At 45.9% G+C, this 19,117-nt stretch overlaps 1 protein-coding gene across 1 annotated transcript in view; it reads right to left on the minus strand.

The window, feature by feature from the left end:
* The window catches only part of SSU72 (SSU72 homolog, RNA polymerase II CTD phosphatase), an 82,884-nt gene that overhangs the window by 22,006 nt on the left and 41,761 nt on the right, over positions 1–19,117 (minus strand). Inside the window, exon 2 of the mRNA XM_083163394.1 lies at positions 14,618–14,761. Within this exon, the coding sequence (XP_083019520.1) occupies positions 14,618–14,761 (144 nt within the window). The remainder of the gene's footprint in view (positions 1–14,617; positions 14,762–19,117) is intronic.

Genomic DNA, 19,117 nt, shown 5'->3' on the forward strand with positions numbered 1-19,117 from the left:
CCAGCAGCAACACAACTCACTGCTGGCTGGTTGTCTGTCTGTCTCCTCCTCCGCTTACTTTCTGAGGGCAAGAGAGCTTAGCAGATCGAGAGTCTCTCCTTTCCCTCACTTCCCTGTGACTGGGCTGCCAGCCAATCAAAGCTTGCGGGCCGGCTCCTGATTGGCCAACTGCCCAGTCACAGGGATACACAGTGAGAGGAATGAGAGATGCGCAACGCAGTCTTCTCCCCTCAGTAGGGAAGCGTCGGCGGGCAATGGAAGGAGGGACGGGTGGCTGCAGCGGTCAAGCCACCCGGATATAATACTGCATCATTTTCTAGGATACAATAGAAAAATGATAGAAATCTGATTGGTTGCTATGGGCAACATCTCTTCATTTTTAGAAGCTTACCCCACACATACACTAACCATAAAAGGGCAGATTGATGGTCCATTCAAAGTAAATGTCTGGCAATCGCCAAGTTCTGAAGAGAAAATCTTAGATGCTGGACCTGTGTGCGCTAACACCATCTCTCCCAAATAAATGTTCATGTGGATGTGTTCCACCAGGGGAAGGAGTACATGAGCAAAAAGCAGTTTGACAAGTGGTCTGCCCATTCTCCAACCGCTTTGTTTAACAAAGCGGACACCAAAATGGGTCTGACGGCAAACTGGAGTTCATCTATATAGCTGCAGGTATGCCCCAGTCAGACCGGTCCATAGATCAGTAGATTCAGGGACCAAGATAGTAGTCTTTGGGCAACCTGTAGACTGAAGTATCCACCCAAAAAAAGGGGGGGGGGGGTGTTTTGGAGAAACCAACTTAGTTCTGTCTCTAGGTGGCATCTTGTATAAAAGAGAAGGGTCTTGATAGCATGAGTCCATGTCTCACAGAAACACCTTCAGCTGTTTAACAACTAGCCTTAATCAACCAGTGTAGTGTAGTGCTATGGAGCTAAAGAGTTCCACATGTGACTCTTCCAGTACTTCCTCTCAGAACTATATCCCCCCCCCCCCCCCCAATACCCTTTCTAGAGAGGAAGAAACCTGTACCAAAACAGGTTTCTTCTGTTTCCTCTGAGCCCAAGGTGGCTCAAACAAATTCCAAGTCCCTGTGGTACCGGGAATAGAAGATGCCGCAGGACTGCTTGAGAAAGCATGACGGGTTGGTGGCACCTGCCTAGAAGCCACGAATTGCTGTGACAATTTTGACATAGCCATTGTTAGTGTTTGGCATTTCCATAAGACGTTGACTTGCAGGTACTGCTGCAGGCTGAATTCAGCTCACAGGAGTTGTAGACCCCTCGCCAGTGCAGGAGAACATTTTATTTTGCATAAATAGAGGTTGAGTATCCCTTATCCAAAGTGCTTGGGACCATGAGCATTTTGGAAAAGGGGAATTTTGTAAGAACTTACCGTTCGAACCCCTTTCTCTGAGTCCGGTGCGATGACACAGCTACGATGGGATGTAAAAGGGGTCCGCAGGAGCCAGGCACCTATGCTTCAAGTCTGTGGGAGCAGGCTCCTCTCTGCTGCATCCCACAATGCCTCATTTCAACTCAAGAGCACACTAGGATACAAAACTCAGTACAATGCCTGAACATCTTATATGCAAACATAAAGCACCATAACATAACACATGAACGGTATAACTTACTGAGCGTAAGGGAGGGATATCTGTCACCGGACTGGACTCAGAGAAAGGGGGTCCGAATGGTAAGTGCTTACAAAAATCCCCTTTTCTCTTTCGTCCAGTCCGGTGACATCGCTATGATGGGACGTTCACGAGCCGGTCCTTTGGGAGGGTACGCTCAGACTGACAGTTCTCATCACTGCCCGCCCAAAAGAAGCATCCTCCGACGCAAACTCATGAAACCTGTAAAATTTTGTAAAGGTGTGAACAGAGGACAAGGTGGCAGCCCTACACAACTGCTCCGCTGTAGCCCTATGGCAAACCGCCCACGAGGAAGCAACTGACCTGGTGGTATGTGCATTTATCCTTCAAGGAACAGGCCTACCTGCTTTACAGTAGGCAAAGGCAATGGTTGACCTCAACCAACGAGCAATGGTCTGCTTAGAAGCAGGCCACCCAATCTTATGCACATCATACAAAAACAAAAGCAAATCTGATTTAAATTCACAAGGCACGAACCACATCCAATTTTTTTTAACTTTAAACTTCCCCCCTTCAGGGAAAACACCGGAAGAACAATGTCCTGGTTTAAATGAAATGAAGACACTATCTTTGGTAGGAATTTTGGTACTGTTCTAAGCACAGCCCTATCATCATGAAAAATAAAAAATGGTGACTTGCAGGACAAGGCACCCAACTCTGAAACACGCCTAGCCGAAGCATTGGCCAACAAAAACGTAAGCTTCCAAGAGACATATTTAGGTTCAGCTGATCTTAAAGGTTCAAAGGGAGAGTTTGCAAAACTGACAGAACCAAAAGACAAATCCCAAGGCGCCACCGGCTGCCTGTAAGGAGGTTTAAGTCTAGTTACACCCTGTAAGAAGGTCTGAACTTCTGGTAACAAAGCCACCCTTTTTTGAAAGAAAAATCGACAATGCAGATATTTGAACTTTCAAAGAAAGCAGACTGAGTCCACAATCTCCTGGAACACTTCCTGATGAAGCGACCATTCCCCTTCCAGCAGTGTCTCCCTGCTGAGGAAGTCCGCTTCCACATTCCTGATCCCTGGAATGAGGAAAGCCGACAACACAGGAACGTTGCTCTCTGCCCAAGTGAAAATCTGGGAGACTTCCTTCATTGCCATCATGCTGCGTGTACCGCCCTGATGGTTCAGGTAGGCCACTGTCGTGGCATGGTCGGATTGTACCTGCAATGGAAAAGCTTTCAGGAATTCCTCCGCCTGCAGCAACGCATTCCAGACCGCTCGAAGTTCCAGAATATTGATAGGAAGCCTTGATTCTTCCTTTGACCATAGGCCCTGAAGCCGTAGATGAAAAACTACCCCCCCCCAACCCTTGAGACTGGCATTGGTCGTGATGACCAGCCAATCCCAGGATCATCCCAGCTGTAAAATCTCCACAACTGTCCACCAGATCATTGATTCTGTCGACTCCTGAGATAGAAGCAATCTTTCCTGTTTCATGGTCTTTGCGTTTCCCGACCAACACGACAGGATGTTCATTGGAAAATTCTGGGTACTTGTGGATTATCACGGCTCCCACGATGGCCATCGTATGCGGAAAAAAAAAAAATCGCATTGCATAAGATTTTTCACTGAAAAGCATCCAAATGCATTGGAATTAGTATGAAACATGTTCAATGGCCCCCAAATGGCATTTTTGAGGCTGTACCACCCCACTATCAACGCGAACCCGAAGCGTGGTGAGCGGCGGCGGTACGCGTCCTACGACCTTTTCATACCCCCACTATCCATGTCGGCGTGGAGTTGAGAATAGAAAGTGTGGCAAGCTCAGCGAGCCACCGAGCCCGAAGCGTGGCGAGCCCCGCGGATACCTTCACAGGTATACGCGTCCCCTCACGGGCTTCACAGGTGTCCACGTGCCACGCTGCTCCCAGAAGCGTGGACCTCAGCGATGTGGTCCGCGGCAAGGGAGTAGGGAGAAATCTGCGAGGGGGAGGACCATGTATCCTTCGGAGACCATGGAAAAAACCCAGGTATCTCCAGTGGATTCTTTCCAACTGTCCCGAAACGGCAGGAGGCGACACTCAACTCTGATCCCAGATTGGGGAGCCACCGCCCCGTCATGCAAAGGACTTGTCCTCACCTTTTGCTGCATGTTTCTTTGCAAAGACTCCAAATTTTGCCTTGGGAGTCCTTCCTTTACTGGCCTGGAATCTTCCACGCCCTGCCTGTCCATGGTGAGACGCTCCACATCGAAGGGGGGACGAAAGGACGGCTTAAAACACTCCAAATTTAGAACCTGAAGGCTTAGGAGTAGTAGAGAGAAAAGTGCTCTTTCCCCCTGTAGCCGGTTTTATAATGTCCTAATTCCAAATCAAAGAGTAACTCCCCCTTGAAGGGCAGAGTTTCCAAAGGACTGCTGTTTTTGCAACCCAAGCCGAAGCAATAATGGGACGCAGCGTGAAACCCACGCCTTCAAAAATTGCTTTACGGCAACCTTCTACTTTTTTTATCCACTTGGTCTTTAAAGGCCGCACCACCTTGCACCATTAAGGCTGTGGCCTTTGACAATCTGGCCACAGATGCATCAACCAATGGGATCTTTTCCCAAATCTTAATATGATCCTACGGCATGGGATACATATTCGCATATTTTTTAGTCATTAACAACCCTTTGTCTGGGGACTTTCCTGCTTCCCCTAACAAAGAAACCATCCCTTCATCTGAAGGAAATGAAACAGGATCCTTCCGACTCTTTTTAAACACACAGTACACAGGGGTTTTTTCCTCGCCAGTTAAATTTAAAGCCTGCTTAAAAGCCAAAATTAAATCCTCAATGCCAGAAACTGAAGTATCTGCTTCCTCGCTCTGGTTCCAACCCAAATCCTCCTCACACACCCCATCATCAGAATCTAAATTCAAAAGAGGGAGGGGTAAAGAAAGCATGTCTATTTTCCATATCCTCAGAGGATTTGGTAAACTGCTCCATAAGGGATGTCATCTTATGCACACCCTGTGCAGTATCCTGCAATAAAATGGGGTCCCATTTACCCGACCCCCCAGAAGCCTGAGATGAATGGACATGACCAGGAGACCCTAACAAAGAATCCATTTGCCTGTTCAAAGCCTCTGTTAAGGCATTCATGGACCTTCCTAAGGCAACAGCCCAGGCAGGTTCAGCTACCTCAGACCTCAGGGTCTGTGACCCACAGGGAACAGCAGCACAGGAAGGGCACAATTCCCCCTGGTCTCCTTGTTCACATGTTAATATAGCATTATATTTTTGCAATAGAACATGTCCCTCGCTCCCTCCTCCCCAGCAACAGAAGTGCACTCGTCAATCATGTTAAAAACACAATGCAAAATGCCAGGCAAAGCACAGAGTAATGTAACAGTGTACTTATCTGTGATTCCTCTGTTGCCAGCGATCAGCAGGGGAAGCGCTTACCAGGAGAGACCTCTATCAAAATAAGCCCAGTTTCAGCTCCGCATAGAGAGAAATGGCACCACAGGACAGGAAGAGACCAAGTCTCTGCTTCAGCGTTTTATGGCACCTTTCCCCCTTCAGCCGCTCCCACAAGTCCCTCTCCTCACCTCCAGTAACTCCCCTACAATGGGACCACTCCTGTAGAAGACGTCAACTCCCCTAGGGAATTTCAGTCTTCAAGCTCAATCCAAGATGGCGGGCGCCATCACTGGGGAGTCCGTCCCCAAGATCTCCTTCTACGCAAGGCGCTGGCTGGGACCCCCCGGAGACCAGGAAACCTCTTTGAGAGGTAAGCGCTGTGCAGAGGGAGCAGGCTCTTCCCTCTGCACACAGAGAGCTGACAGGACGCACTTCTGTCAGCCTCTGCTGCGCTCTCAGCGTGTGTTAACTTCAGAAAGGAGTTACACGCTGGAAAAGCCTGCACTAGTTAATAAAAACCTATCTCCACTAGTAAAAAATCCAAAGAAAAAAAACGCAGCTGCAGTGCAGCACCCACTCCTGTGGGCACCTAAAACTAACTGAGGCATTGTGGGATGCAGAAGGGAGGAGCCTGCTCCCAAAGACTTGAAGCATAGGTGCCTGGCTCCTGCGGACCCCTCCTACATCCCATCGGAGCGGTGTCACCGGACTGGACGAAAGAGAAAAACAATTATTCTGGATAATTTTTATTATTAAACATAAAATCACCTAGTCCCCTGGCGGTCCTCCAACAGTCCACCCAAAATCCATGGCGACCATCAGATTCCTCTTCTGTGGCATCCTTGGGACCGGGTATGCCGATGAAGAGTCCGATGGCCACCGTGAAATGAGGGGGAGTATAAATATAGGTGCCCCATCTCAGATATGAAGGGAGAGATAAATGCTTTATAATCCACATGAAAGAATATTTGTGAATGTAGATCGAAAGGAGTCCAGAAAATGACACACAAGGATGTCTGAACACCGTTAGTAGTTATTAACTTCTATTTCAGAGACCGAATACTGATGCAGTCGAGTTCTGAAAGATTCTAGGGAAAATAATTTGTATCTGGGTAAAAAACTGGCTGCTAGACAGGACGGAGTGGGTACAAATGGTGTTTTTTCAAACTGGATACCTGTACCAAGTGGTGTACCTCAGGGTTCGGTACTAGGGTCTCTACTATTCAATGCATGTATCAATGATATGGAGGAAGGACTTCTTAAGCAGTGTCCATCTCGCGGATGATACAAAATTGTGTAGGTTGATTAGGTCGGGCCAGGATGGATCCATGCAACAGAGGGACTTGGACAGATTGAGGAGTGGGCAGAAGATGTGTTTCCATGTGGCTGGTCATGCATCTTTGGAGACCTAACCAGTGTGCTAGGTATAATCTAAATGGAGTAGTTAGGTAACCTGGTTATGGAAAAGGAGGAATACAGATGGCCAATAAACTTGGGTGCAGTAAATAAGGCCAATAGTATACTAGCTTGTATAAGGGGGGCATGGAAGCAAGGGACGACAATTATACCACTCTATAAAGGCACTAGTTAGGCCTCATCTAGAATTCAGAGTACAATGGAGTACGTGTTACAAGGACAGATTAGCCAAACTAGGAATGTTCCCGAAAAAAAAAAGTAAGAAGGATGCTTAGGAGGGGACATGCTTAACATGAATAAATATATCAAGTTCCAATACAAGGAACTCTCAAGCACCCTCTTATACCTTAAGGTCAGAGACCATGACACAAGGGCATCCGCTCAGACTGGAAGAGGGGAGGTTTCATGCACTTATAAGGAAAGGGCTGTTTTACGGTGGGGGCAGTGAATGCGTGGAACTCCCTCCCAAAGGAAGGTGTTATAGCCAGATACGGTTTCTGAATGGGAGCTCTGTGATGCATGTAGGACTTCCCTACATATAACTGCTGCTGCCAATCCAAGCATTTCAAGTATGGATATGCACTTAGTGGGGGAGGTTAGACCAAGGCTTCCCCCTTTGGGTTAAAAGATAGGCTGAAATACCCAGTGAGAGCGTTTGTTTTTTTTCCTTCTACTGGAAGAATTCCCAGGAAACACTGAGCAAGGGCAGCCTAAAAACCTTGGCAGACGATAAGCCAAGCTCCTCCAGATTTCAAACTGCTGCTGCGGTGTAGACACAGTTGCTGTGAATTGCCGCTATCGGACAGTAGACAGTATCTACCGTAGAAGGCTGCTACTATAGGCAGTCTGCCCAAAGGGAATAGTGATGGAAATACAGATAAATAAAAATGGAGGTAAAAGACTGGCTCCAATAGGCACTTATAATATAGTAGTAGTTATGGGTTCATTTCAAATAATCTATGGATTTAAGTGGGAAGTGCCATATATCACCATCTATGCCCTTGTGTAAATCCAGTGTACCCCAGTGGATAGAGATATAAATGCACACAGAGGCAGCAACTTTCTGGTGTGAACCATTATTTTATAACTATGTAGCATGATAGCTAAACAACATGGTCACGAATACCGTACCCAGCCCACAGCCGCACTTTACAAATGTACTATCAGTAAGGTAGCGGCATATTCTTAACCACCCAATCGGTCTATTTGCCAATAATAAAAAAAAAAAAAAAAAAACAGTTTAGGAGAGTCATATTCCTGTTCCAAGCTTCTTTACTTATGGATCGTTTCAACAGACCCCTTTCTTGGCATCAATGGAGGGCTAGTTTCCGAAAGTTACATACTTTACTTGTTAGACCACCGCTGTACCTGCACTATGCTCTGTTCCCCTTTAGTATAATTAAAAATTGTGGCAGCATACTAAAAAAAAAAAAAAATTGACTTGCTATACTGGAAATGTGCCCACACTAGGTGTGTTACGCTGTTAAATATGGAACTTAATGTAGGTTTCACTTAATTGCTAAGTGAAGATGTGCCAGCACTACTATCAGCAGAGTTCAGAAAAATTTAGAACAGGATGCCGCAAAAATATATATTAAAAAAAAGTGGAATATAGTGTATACAGTGAGATACTTGGAAGATACTAAAGTGTCAAACTCACCAGGCGTTTAGCAAAACTCAGGCATGGCCAATATCACAATTTTGAAGTGTTGCCAGTTGATGGTCGCGGTGCATTAATTTGCATCTTGCGGGAAGGGTCCTTCGTTCCAGCATTCAGGAAGTGTCAGAAAGAACAGTTTACATTGTTACAGGTGGACATCCATTACAGATTCCTTTTTTGGGAGCAGCCACCCTTTAAAACTGGAGGTTATGCACATTAACCATTCATTTTTAGTCTGATGCGGTTTGTTTTCTTGAAATAGAGATGAGCAGTTATGAAAACTGGCAAATCTTTACCATAGAGTTACATATGCTCAGTATCAAAAGATATAAAACCGGTACTTTATTTAATGGTCAATTCATAAAAAAAATTTACTTTATTATAAATTGACACTATTAGTGCACAGTGTTGTCCACAATTGAAAATGTTTTTTTTTTTAAACTTTAGCGGCATTGACCTAACCGATCATCTTGAACTCTTAAGACGTCTACTACATAAATCCCTCATTTTGGTAATGCCTACCTGGGGACGTAGACCATGTCCAGTGAAACATTGTAGTACAGAGGTTGACAAACTTTTTCAAACTATGGCACCCCTAGGCCACAAGTCTTATACAGAAAAACATATTGAACACTGATGAAGTTACCCATCTTTTACATTCACTATTTTAGCTTTATGTATTTCTTTCCCTATTGCAAAAAATAAATAAAAATAAAATTGGCCTTTCACTTTTCGGCATTTGGTTACCTATAGGTCTAACAACCTGCCAGTTTATCAATGTCGACTAGTTTGTAAATTTAAACAAATAGACCAGTGACTGCCAAACTGGGTGCCTTGGGTTGGGGGGTCCATGACCAAAACAAATTATTTATGCTCAGTGATAGGCAAATCCAATGCTGGTGACGGCCAATCATAAAATGTGTGGACAATTAGAACAGCTATGTTCCCCACCACATAACTGAACCTGAGGGTAACAATTAAGCACTGTTTACTGTATTTTTTTTTTCTTTATCCATAAGAAACTTTTTGACTATGGGTGCCTTGAACAAATGCTGATATTCTAGGGCGCCCTGGTCAAGAAAGTTTTGGAACCACTGAAAACAGACATTAGGACTAAAAATGAATTTCCAATGCACATAACCTACCTTTAAAGGGTGAAATCTACAAATGAATGTGAAATGAGCACACGGTTCTCTCATTTGTTCCAGAACAATGGGAAGGATTCTTCACGTAAGTGGTGAACAGATTACTCTTTGTATTTTCCATTAATCACACAGTGTATACCAAATCCCACTTTTTCAGTTTTTGTTACCAGGCTTTGAATGTCAGAATATGAACTCAGACCACTGATCATAGATAATTTAGATTAGAGAAGCACTGGAACTATAGCTCCTTCATTTGCTAGTGTAGTCAGCAAAGTGTACCCGTGACTATACACTGCATATAGGCAATCCATACCAAATGCATGGGGAGGGGCGGGACGCAGAACACCCATATTTGTGTATTACAAATGATGCATCCCAATGAAATAAAAACCTCGAACTGTATAGAGATGTTTATTTTAATCTGTGTTCCATCATTAAACCTTCACTATTTATAAATAATAAATATTTAGTGAACAACAATGACAAAGGCATTATAAGCTATATCCTTGCAATGAACTTAAATATTTGAAGATAATTGTTGTGACAAGTATCTAATTCTGAAAATATGACTTAAGATGCCTGAAGTTATTTATACACTAAAGGGGGGTATTCAATCCAGGAGGCTATTTCAGCCAGCGGAAATCGTGCCCCTCGCCTATTCAATGTTGCAGTTACCAACAACATTGTAGGCAGTTACGGATTGTCGACTTCACGGGCAGTTTGACAATCCTCCGACTTTGAGACTGGGAACATTGAATTCCAGCTGTCGATGTACGGTAAATACGTTTCTCGTAGTCCATAAGGGATACTGGGGTCACTTAATACGGAGCCAGTGCACATAAAAATCTTCAACCGGGTGTGCTGGCTCCTCCCCCCTATGCCCCCACCCACAGCCCAGTATAGGTAAAACTGTGCCCGAAGGATGTAGACCTACTTGAGAGGAGGAACTTAGACACAAGTGGTGACAACAGTCAACACAACATTCATAACTAAAACAAAAAGGTGGTTACACAAATTGGCACAGCAAGGTAAATCAACAATGATACCTGCAGAACGGCAACCACAGAGGTGGGTGCCCAGTATCCCTTACGGACTCAGAGAAAAGGATTTACAGATCAGCCATAAAGGAAAATGGGGTAACGTAATACGATAGGGATGTCCCAAATCTTCCAGAATGTGGTGAAACGTATGCAGCACCACCTGCCCAAACTGGGTATCCTCTTTGGCCAGCGTACCAAACTTGCAGAATCGAACAAATGTGTTCTTCCCAAACCATATAGCAGCTCGGCAGAGCTGCAATGCTGACACTCCACAGGCCACCACCCAGGAGGAACCCACATATCTAGTAGAGTGGGCATGAACAGACTGTTGAACTGGCAAAACTGCCGATGTATGAGCCTGCTGAATAGTGAGGTCTTCTAAGAGAAAGGCCCTCACAACATCTAAGGATTTCATGAAGTCATAGGAACTGTACCTCGCCGGAAGCACAATTGGCTGGTTCAGGTGAAAGGCTGAGACAACTTTAGGCAGAGACTGTGGACAAATCCTAAGCTCAGCCCTGTCCTCATAAAAAGACTAAATAAGGGCTCTTGAATGACAAGGCCCCCCAAGTCAGACACCCTCCTCGTGGAGGGCAAAGCCAGAAGCATTACAGTCTTCCAATTAAGGAACTTTTCCTCCACCGACACCAACGGCTGGAACCATGAGGACTGCAGAAAATTCAAAACCACCGCCAGATCCCACGGAGCTGTAGGAGGTGTAAAAGAAGGTTGGATGTGAAGGACTCCTTGTACAAAAGGTCTGAACCTCTGCAAGCAAAGCAAATTTCTTCTGAAAGAAGACAGATAAGGACGAATTTGCACCTTAAAATGGAGCCTGAATGAAGGTCCTAGGCAAAAAAAACCTTTGGAGAGCAGTTTCTCTGAGATGGTAGTGTTTTGACGTAACCGGCTTCCTCGCAAGGATCGCAGTGGAAAATTACATTTCTCCAGGCGGACAAACGAAGACACAAGTTTGGATAGACAAAGGGACCCTGTTTTTGAGTATCCTTCTCCCTCAGCAGCAGTAGCCAAGGCTCGTCTACAGACATGGCCAGAAAGTCAGCATACCACGCTCTCCTCGGCCAATCTGGAGCTATGAGAATCGCTTGTGTTCTTTCCAACCTAATCTTCCGTAGTACCCGAGACTACGGGAGCGGAGGGAACAAGTATACTAGCTGGTCTGGCTCAGGTATTGACAGGGCATCTGCCGCCATCACCTGAAGGTCTCTGGTCCTAGCGCAATAAACATATTTAAACTAGAGACATATGTTATCAGAAGAAGGGCCTAAAGACTTGACCACTTGCCCTAAAACCTTTTTCCTTGGGTAAATGCAGCCCAACCTCTCAGACTTACATCTGTTGTGAGAAAAACCCAGTCCTGGATTCCAAAGCTTTGCCCTTCTTACAATAAGTGGGACGATGTAAGCCACCAGTTGCATCATTCGACCTATGCTCATCGAGAGGAGTTCCCTGGAGTTCGCATTTATCAGAAGATCATCCAGGTACGAATAAAATTTACACCCTGCAACCACAGCAGCATCATCATTTTTGCCATTACGTTCGTAAACACGCTCGGAGCTGTAGACAGGCCGAATGGTAGGGCCTGGAATTGGACATTTAAGAGGGCAAACTTGAGGTATAACTGATGAGGTGGCCAGATTGGAATGTGAAGGTAGATCTGAAATCACCCCCCTCAGGCATGTGGAATTTTGGATACCTTCAAGAAAGGATTCAGTGACTTCAGATTTAAGGTGGTCTCAACGTCCAGTTTGGGGACCACAAACAGGTTTGAATAATAGCCCTGACTCCTCTGAGATGCGGGGACTGGGATAATCACCTCAGTGCGAACCAGCTTGCCCAAAGTGGTCAACGAAACCCGAGCTTCCGGAGACTGGCAGCCCAGACTTGAAAAATCTGTGGGAAGGAGCTTTGTCGAACTCCAGCTTGTAGCCCTGGGAAACTACCTTTCTTACCCAGGTATCCTGGCAAGAAAGATCCCATATATGGCTGAAAAATTGCAATCTTGCTCCTACATCCAAGCCTTCCTTGGAAGGGGGCATGGAGTTAGGCTGAAGTAGCACTGTCTTTTTAGACCATCAAGATACTGATGCGCCTACTGCTGGCAGGTGTTCCCATATCTTCCTGGCCTCTAAGGCGAAAGGAAATGTGGAGACTAAGCGCTTAAGGGGTTTTTTTTTACCTGGAGAATCCCAGGCCTGTCTGAACAGATCCTCCAAATCCTTGGGAGTCTGGGAAAGGGACACTAGACTTCTTATGGGTGAAGAAAAAGGACTGCGGAGACCCAGTATCTTCAACAGGGAGGTGTAAAACATCTCTAATGGTGACAATAATGGGTTCCAGGCCTTGTGTGGGAGCTTCAGCCATAGGTGGATCAACCTCCTCATCACCAGTGTCAGAATCAACCACCAGCGTGTTTACATGGAGCAGTGGAAGGGCGTGCCTGAGAATCTGATTCTCATATTATCTATCCACAGACACTTGTAAGGAGGGGTGTTTGCTGCCCGCTAGCAGCTATCTGCTGTGACATTTGGGACACCATGCTTTTCATAGAACTTCCCCCATAATGTAGGAAAACAATACAGATGTACATTCACACAACAGATAGACACAGAGGGGAGAAAGCAAGTCTTCCCCAGCCCAAACCGTGTAGGAGACCCAGAGGGGAAAGAGCCAGCACACCCAGTAGGTATGTATGTTTACTGAGGCTAGTTTTCGGTTTTTATATATATCAAAAAGCCCTTTTAGCAACTCTCCCCCAACTAACACCCTTGTACCAATGATCCACTTGTAACTGGAGTGCCCTGGAGGAGTCTACACGCTGTCTTCTGCTTAGGAAATGGTGCAGAGAGCTGCAGTTCCCGCTCTGAGGTAGCTCTGGCCCCTGTAATGGCACTGGAGCTACTGAGATTATACGGACAACTCCAGTAAAACAGTGGGAAGTGATGGGTGAAAAGCCCCAGTTCACCTAGCCCTGCCAGTGTACGCAAGTTGGGTATGGGATACCCCCAAAGAGTGTCTGTATGCCCAACTATGCGAATGCCGCACAATGCAAAAACCGGGGGATCCCACTAGCGGGGCTCCCGGTATCAGCTCACCATTCCGGAGAGCTTCAGACATTTAGGCATGTGCGGCATGCTACTGGCACTATGCCCAGCAGTACACTAACCCTGCCAGAAACAGGGTTCTGTCAGCGGGTACCGGAGCAGCATCTAATGAGTATCCGATCCCCCCCCCCCCCCCCAGGTCCCGCATCTCAGGCATGCTGTATGTCTAGACTGCAAGTCCAAATTAAAAAAAAAAAACGTAAAAATAAAATAGACGAAAAAAACGATAGAGCTCCAGAGTGCACAACCTCTCCCGAGGGCACATTTTTCTAAACTGGGCTGTTTGTGGGGGCGGGGGAAGAACCAGCACACCCTGTTGAGGATTTTTATGTGCACTGGCTTCTTTGGATCCCATCTATACCCATAATATTAAACGACCCCGGTATCCCTTATGGAGGATAGAGAAAAAGGCCCAGATTGAATACCCACCTAAGCTGCTTACATAGAAGTAGGCATTAGTGGGACATATGCTTGATCATATGTGAAATTAAGTAGCCAGTCACTTTCATTGTGCACCAAGAAGTTTGTAATGTATAGTGAATGTTTCACTTGGTAATATAAAAGGACAAGTTTTACTGTAAAGCCATACTTACCCATCAGCAAGCCATAACACAGATGACCTTATGTACAATCAACAAGCTGGCAAACTCTAATCTGACTCATCAGTTATTCATACTAAGGAGTAAAGGTGGCCACACACTGCTGCAATGTCACACAGCAGTGTACGGCGAGCTGATACCACGCGGTCCGCCCAGCACGCATGGGATCTATAACAATGTGTTGCGATAGATCGCATGCAATCCTGCTCCATGCCCACCGCCTGGAGAGAGGTCTGAGGTCAAACCTCCAGGAGGCCCAACGCGCATGGGACCATGCATTGGACCTGAGGGGACATCAAACTGACCCGATTCAACGTCCTGAATAGTCAGAATCGTCCGAAATTGGCCCAGTGTATGGGGGCCTTAAGCCTAGAGGTCCACAATTTCTTTGGTCACACTTATCGCTATAGAATAACCTGCTTCAATACTAGAACATGAAGGAACATTCGTTCAACTGTTAAATATCAGATACACACATGCATTAGGAATAGTAATTGGCTTCTGCTGCCACAATACCAATGTTATATACCTTCCTACTATCACATATGGATGCGCTGCAGATGCAACAATGATTTACACCTTTAAGAGTTGAAACCTTTTTGGTTTAAATAAAATGCATTCCCGGGGATACAGTTCTTTGTCTTTCTTAAGGAGATCATTGTACATCTGTTCATATGTAGTTTTGAAATCGTAAACATTTGGTCTGTCTGGCGCAGGACCGGGGAGTTTGACGTGTGTTCCTGTCCCAAAGGATCGGACATTGAAGGACCGTTTACTGCAAGACAAAAAAATAAAAATAAAAAGTAGTTAATTCTCTGAAAGGAACTTTTGCATGTTTTAATTAGTTTAGTCTAAAATGTATTTTATAGAAAGATTTCAAATAAAACATATCAAAGCCTAATAAACGTTGGATTGTTAAATACTAGAAAGCATTAAAAATATGGTTGATCAAAATGTAATACATACTTTAGCAATGTTTCACAGTATTCAAACAGAATTACATTTTTTGGTACTTGTGTATTATCACGGTGCATTGTACTATTAAATATCGCATAGCATTGCATGCCAGCAAGTGGCATGCGATTCGCAATGTTAAATGCACCCCCATTGTTAACACCACCCCCACCCGAAGCGTGGCGAGCCCGCAAGGGGCGGCGGTACGCGTCCTCCGACCTTTTCATACCCCCACTATCCACGTCGTCGTGGAGTTGATTTTAGATAGAGTGGCGAGCGTAGCGAGCCACCGAGCCCGAAGCGTGGCGAGCCCCGCAAATCACTTTACATATGTTCCGCGTGCGCTCGCCATGCTTCGGGCTCGGTGGCTCGCCACACTATCTAAAAGCAACTCCACGCTGACGTGGATAGTGGGGGTATGAAAAGGTCGACAGGACGCGTATCGCTGCGCTCGCCACGCTTCGGGTTGGCGTTGATAGTGGGGGTGGTGTTGACAATGGGGGTGCATTTACCATTGTAAGCACCCATCAGGGTGATTGTACAATTACAAATCGAATCGCTTCACATGGCCTGCATCACATACAAAAAGGGTGTCCAACCCTGCTTGAGTGTACCTATACAAGGAAAGTTAGATATCCACAGCACAACAGAAAATACACCCCCCCCCCCCCCCCCCATTAGTCAGCGGCCTGCTTTTCTCCTGTGGGCAGAAGTAAGCAGGAGGAGTGGTGATGGATGATGGAAAGTACGACCACCCCAATATAAGGGGCACAGAAAGAATTGTGCTGGCTGTGAGCGGGAATGTGGGAAGTGTGGGCCAGGCCTGCTTCTACCAATTTCTACCAATGCCCTGGATTGAGTCTAGAATGCATTGCTCCCGTCTATGGGCTTGCGGAGGCTGGAGCTGAACACTGATTCTGCCAGGATGCAATTAAGATCTCAGCAAACGAATGCTTGCAATCAGAATACATAATATATACAAATACCTAAATATTAGCTCTAATGTAAAATTTAAATAAAAAAAAAATATATATTTTTTTTTTAAATGGTCATACCAAACCGTTCTAGCATGGCCAGAAGTCCTATAATAGATGTATAAACACAACTTTTTATGACTGTAGAAAACCAATTGACTTCCCAATCCCATGGTATAAACACCCCGTTTATACGCCCCAAACCACAATACTCTGGGACTAGTGAGCCAACGGACTGTTCCATCCAGTTAATTTCTCAGTTTGCATCAGTCTAATGTAAAATAATGATTTAGGAGGCCCTAAATCGCCTCCTAAGGTTTCCCCATCTTCAGGAGGTCATGGACATGGTTTTGAGGGAGACCTGCAGAGACCAGGCAACATTTCCATAGAGAAAGAATCCAACACCCTCATTTGGGTGCTACCTATACACCAATATTTACCATCTATCCCAAGTTTTGCTAGATCCCAATAGCCAGATGAATAAAAAAAAAAAAAAAAAATGAGTTTAAAGGGTGGCGTGTTATCCCTTTCCACTTTATCACTACACCAGGCTTAATATTTCTGCCCCATTGTTCCAAGCGACAAATCTTATGAAGTGCATACCCACTCTTTGGCACACCCATGTTGACAGTACTATCCAAATTAAATAATAATAAAAAAAAAAAACAGTGGTATAACCTCAGTGCTAGGGAGCACCAATCTAAGGCAAGAATGAAGGTTCTAATGGTGGTCCCTGCAAAGAAGACACCTTATAATAAAACACACAGTAACAGTTTACCTGAGGAATGGGACCCACACTGCTTGCAAAAACAAAATCTCCCACTATGGAACTGTCCAAAGTGTAAACATTAGATTAAAGGCCCTATCAAACTAGTTTCACACATGAGGCCTTAGAGCGGTGCTTGCACACATTTGGGCTATGCCAGTTCTTGTCATAGGGTGTGGGGGTTGGAAGAAGCCCAAAAGGTGTTGAATTTGTGTATTCTCTGCATACTTATGCGAGTTTCCTCAGGTACCTTTGTTTCCTCTAACCATCTAGGGCAGGCATGTCCAAACTGTGGCCCTCCAGCTGTTGTGAGACTACACATCCCAGCATACCTTGTCATAGTTTTAGCATTTCCTAATAGCAAAACTGTGGCAAGGCATGATGGGAATCGTAGATTCACAACAGCTGGAGGGCCATAGTTTGGACATGCCTGATCGAGGGGTACTTGGCTGGGAGAATGGCCGTGACTTCAGTTTAAATACTGATGAAACCATTGTCACATCCAGTAGAATACTTCTATCAATTGTGTACTCTGGACTACTGAGGGCATTTATACAGCCCTTAGTAGTCCAGATGGGAGGAACGAAGCCTAAAAGAAGACATTGTTATATAGTGTTCACTCTAGGAGTGACAGCGGGCAGGGCGGACCGGGCACGCCGACGGCACAGCTGAGGGCGTGCCCGGCCCACCCCCGTCATGAAAGGGGCATGCCCGGCCCACCCCCGTCATGAAATGGGCGTGCCCGGGCCGGCGCCGTCAAAGGGGGCGGGCCCGGCCCCTCCGAAGCCACTGTGCTGCCGGGGAAGCGCCGGGCATCGCCATCTGCGGCGACGCTGGGCTTCCCTGTAAGGCTTTTTTAGCGTGGCGCTGCGAGAGGGGCATGGCGCATTTTGCCCTTTAAAAATCGGGCAGGGCGCAGCACCCCGCTAAAACAGCGTAGCAGCGACACTAGTTATTGTAGATAGACTCCGGGTGAGGGGCAAATGCTGGTGGCAATCAACAGATTTGAACCTGGACTATTTAGCAAGTAGAGCAAAGCTAAAGGATGAAACTAATTCAACAAGAGCATGATTTCCTCAACGATTGGCAAGTACATAGAAGAAAAGGGAGCACTGGGCAGGTGGTATCAGTTGGAGACTTCAAAGTTACACAGATATTAGGTTTGAGAGAGGTGCAGAGGTAATGGTTGGGTTCAATTACAGTAACCTGGTGTTCAAGGGAGGGAAGAGGACATTCGAAGGTTATAAGGGCATGGAGGCTGGGGAATACTGGATAGGTGGTGAGGCAAGGCAAGTTATGGGGTGGCAAAGAAGTGTGGAATAGGAGGCTTGAGTATAATGGGGGGGGGGGGTCGGTCGGTTGGGAGAGAGAATACTTGACCAGAGAAGAGCATAAAGGGTTCAATAACAGGAACGGACACCATTGGGATTTCCAATCACAAAAGTACATTTCTGCCAAGACAATTTAAGCTAGTCTGAATATATTGCATGGGCCCCACAACGGCACACCAAATGCATTATGGGATCCCAAAAAAATCCAGTTTGGGGACTATACATTTTTTTTATTGAAACAGCATTTTGCCTAAACAATGTTACAGACTGGGTACAGACTGGAGCACGCAGCAATACTGTATATTACAATTTAGTAACGTTTCACCTCAAGCTCAGAAAAAGCAAGTGCATACACACACACACACACACACACTGCAATCTTGCCATATTGTTGGTCAGCTGGTTCGCCAAAGACAGTGCACGACATGCGCAAAATTGCTAGTGCTGTTTTTTGATGTGCAGCATGGACAACCAGCATCAGTTGCTAGCAATTAGGAGCGTGCAATAAACTGCACACACTGTAGCTAAGAAAAAGATCGGCCAGACATCGCTCCAGTGCCTACCCAGTGTCACACCAGGGGGGCTCAGTCGACGAGACTGAGACCTCTGGTGGGGACCTGGACCGGTGAGGTTGGAGAGGACCCTTGCGCATGGAGGGCGCGACAGTGCACCCAGAGCCAATAAGCAGTCAGAGGTAAAATACAACCGGAGTTTATTTGCAGATGGTTGTAATATAAACAGACAGTAAAGTATGCAGGAGAAATAACAGAGTTCATGCAGATTGCAATACTTTACAGATGTGATGTGATATCGATGGTGGAACATCGGATGTGAAGACTGTGGGTCCGGAATGACGGACGGAAGCTTGGCTTGGAGATCCGGACTATCGATGATGATGTGGGAACATCGGATTCGGGTATCGGATATGGAAGGAGACTGTGGGTCCGGAATGACGGACGGGAGAGGACTGTGGGTCCGGAATGACGGACGGAAGCAGGAGATCCGGAATATCGGACTAGCGATGAAACATCGATGGTGGATGATGCTGGAGCATCGGAAGGACCAGAGTCCCGGAGCTAGGCTTGGTCGCTGGGCTGTAGAGGCAG

The sequence above is a fragment of the Crinia signifera genome, chromosome 19 (genome assembly GCF_055691185.1).
Source record: "Crinia signifera chromosome 19, ASM5569118v1, whole genome shotgun sequence".
NCBI classification, from domain to species: Eukaryota; Metazoa; Chordata; class Amphibia; order Anura; family Myobatrachidae; genus Crinia; species Crinia signifera.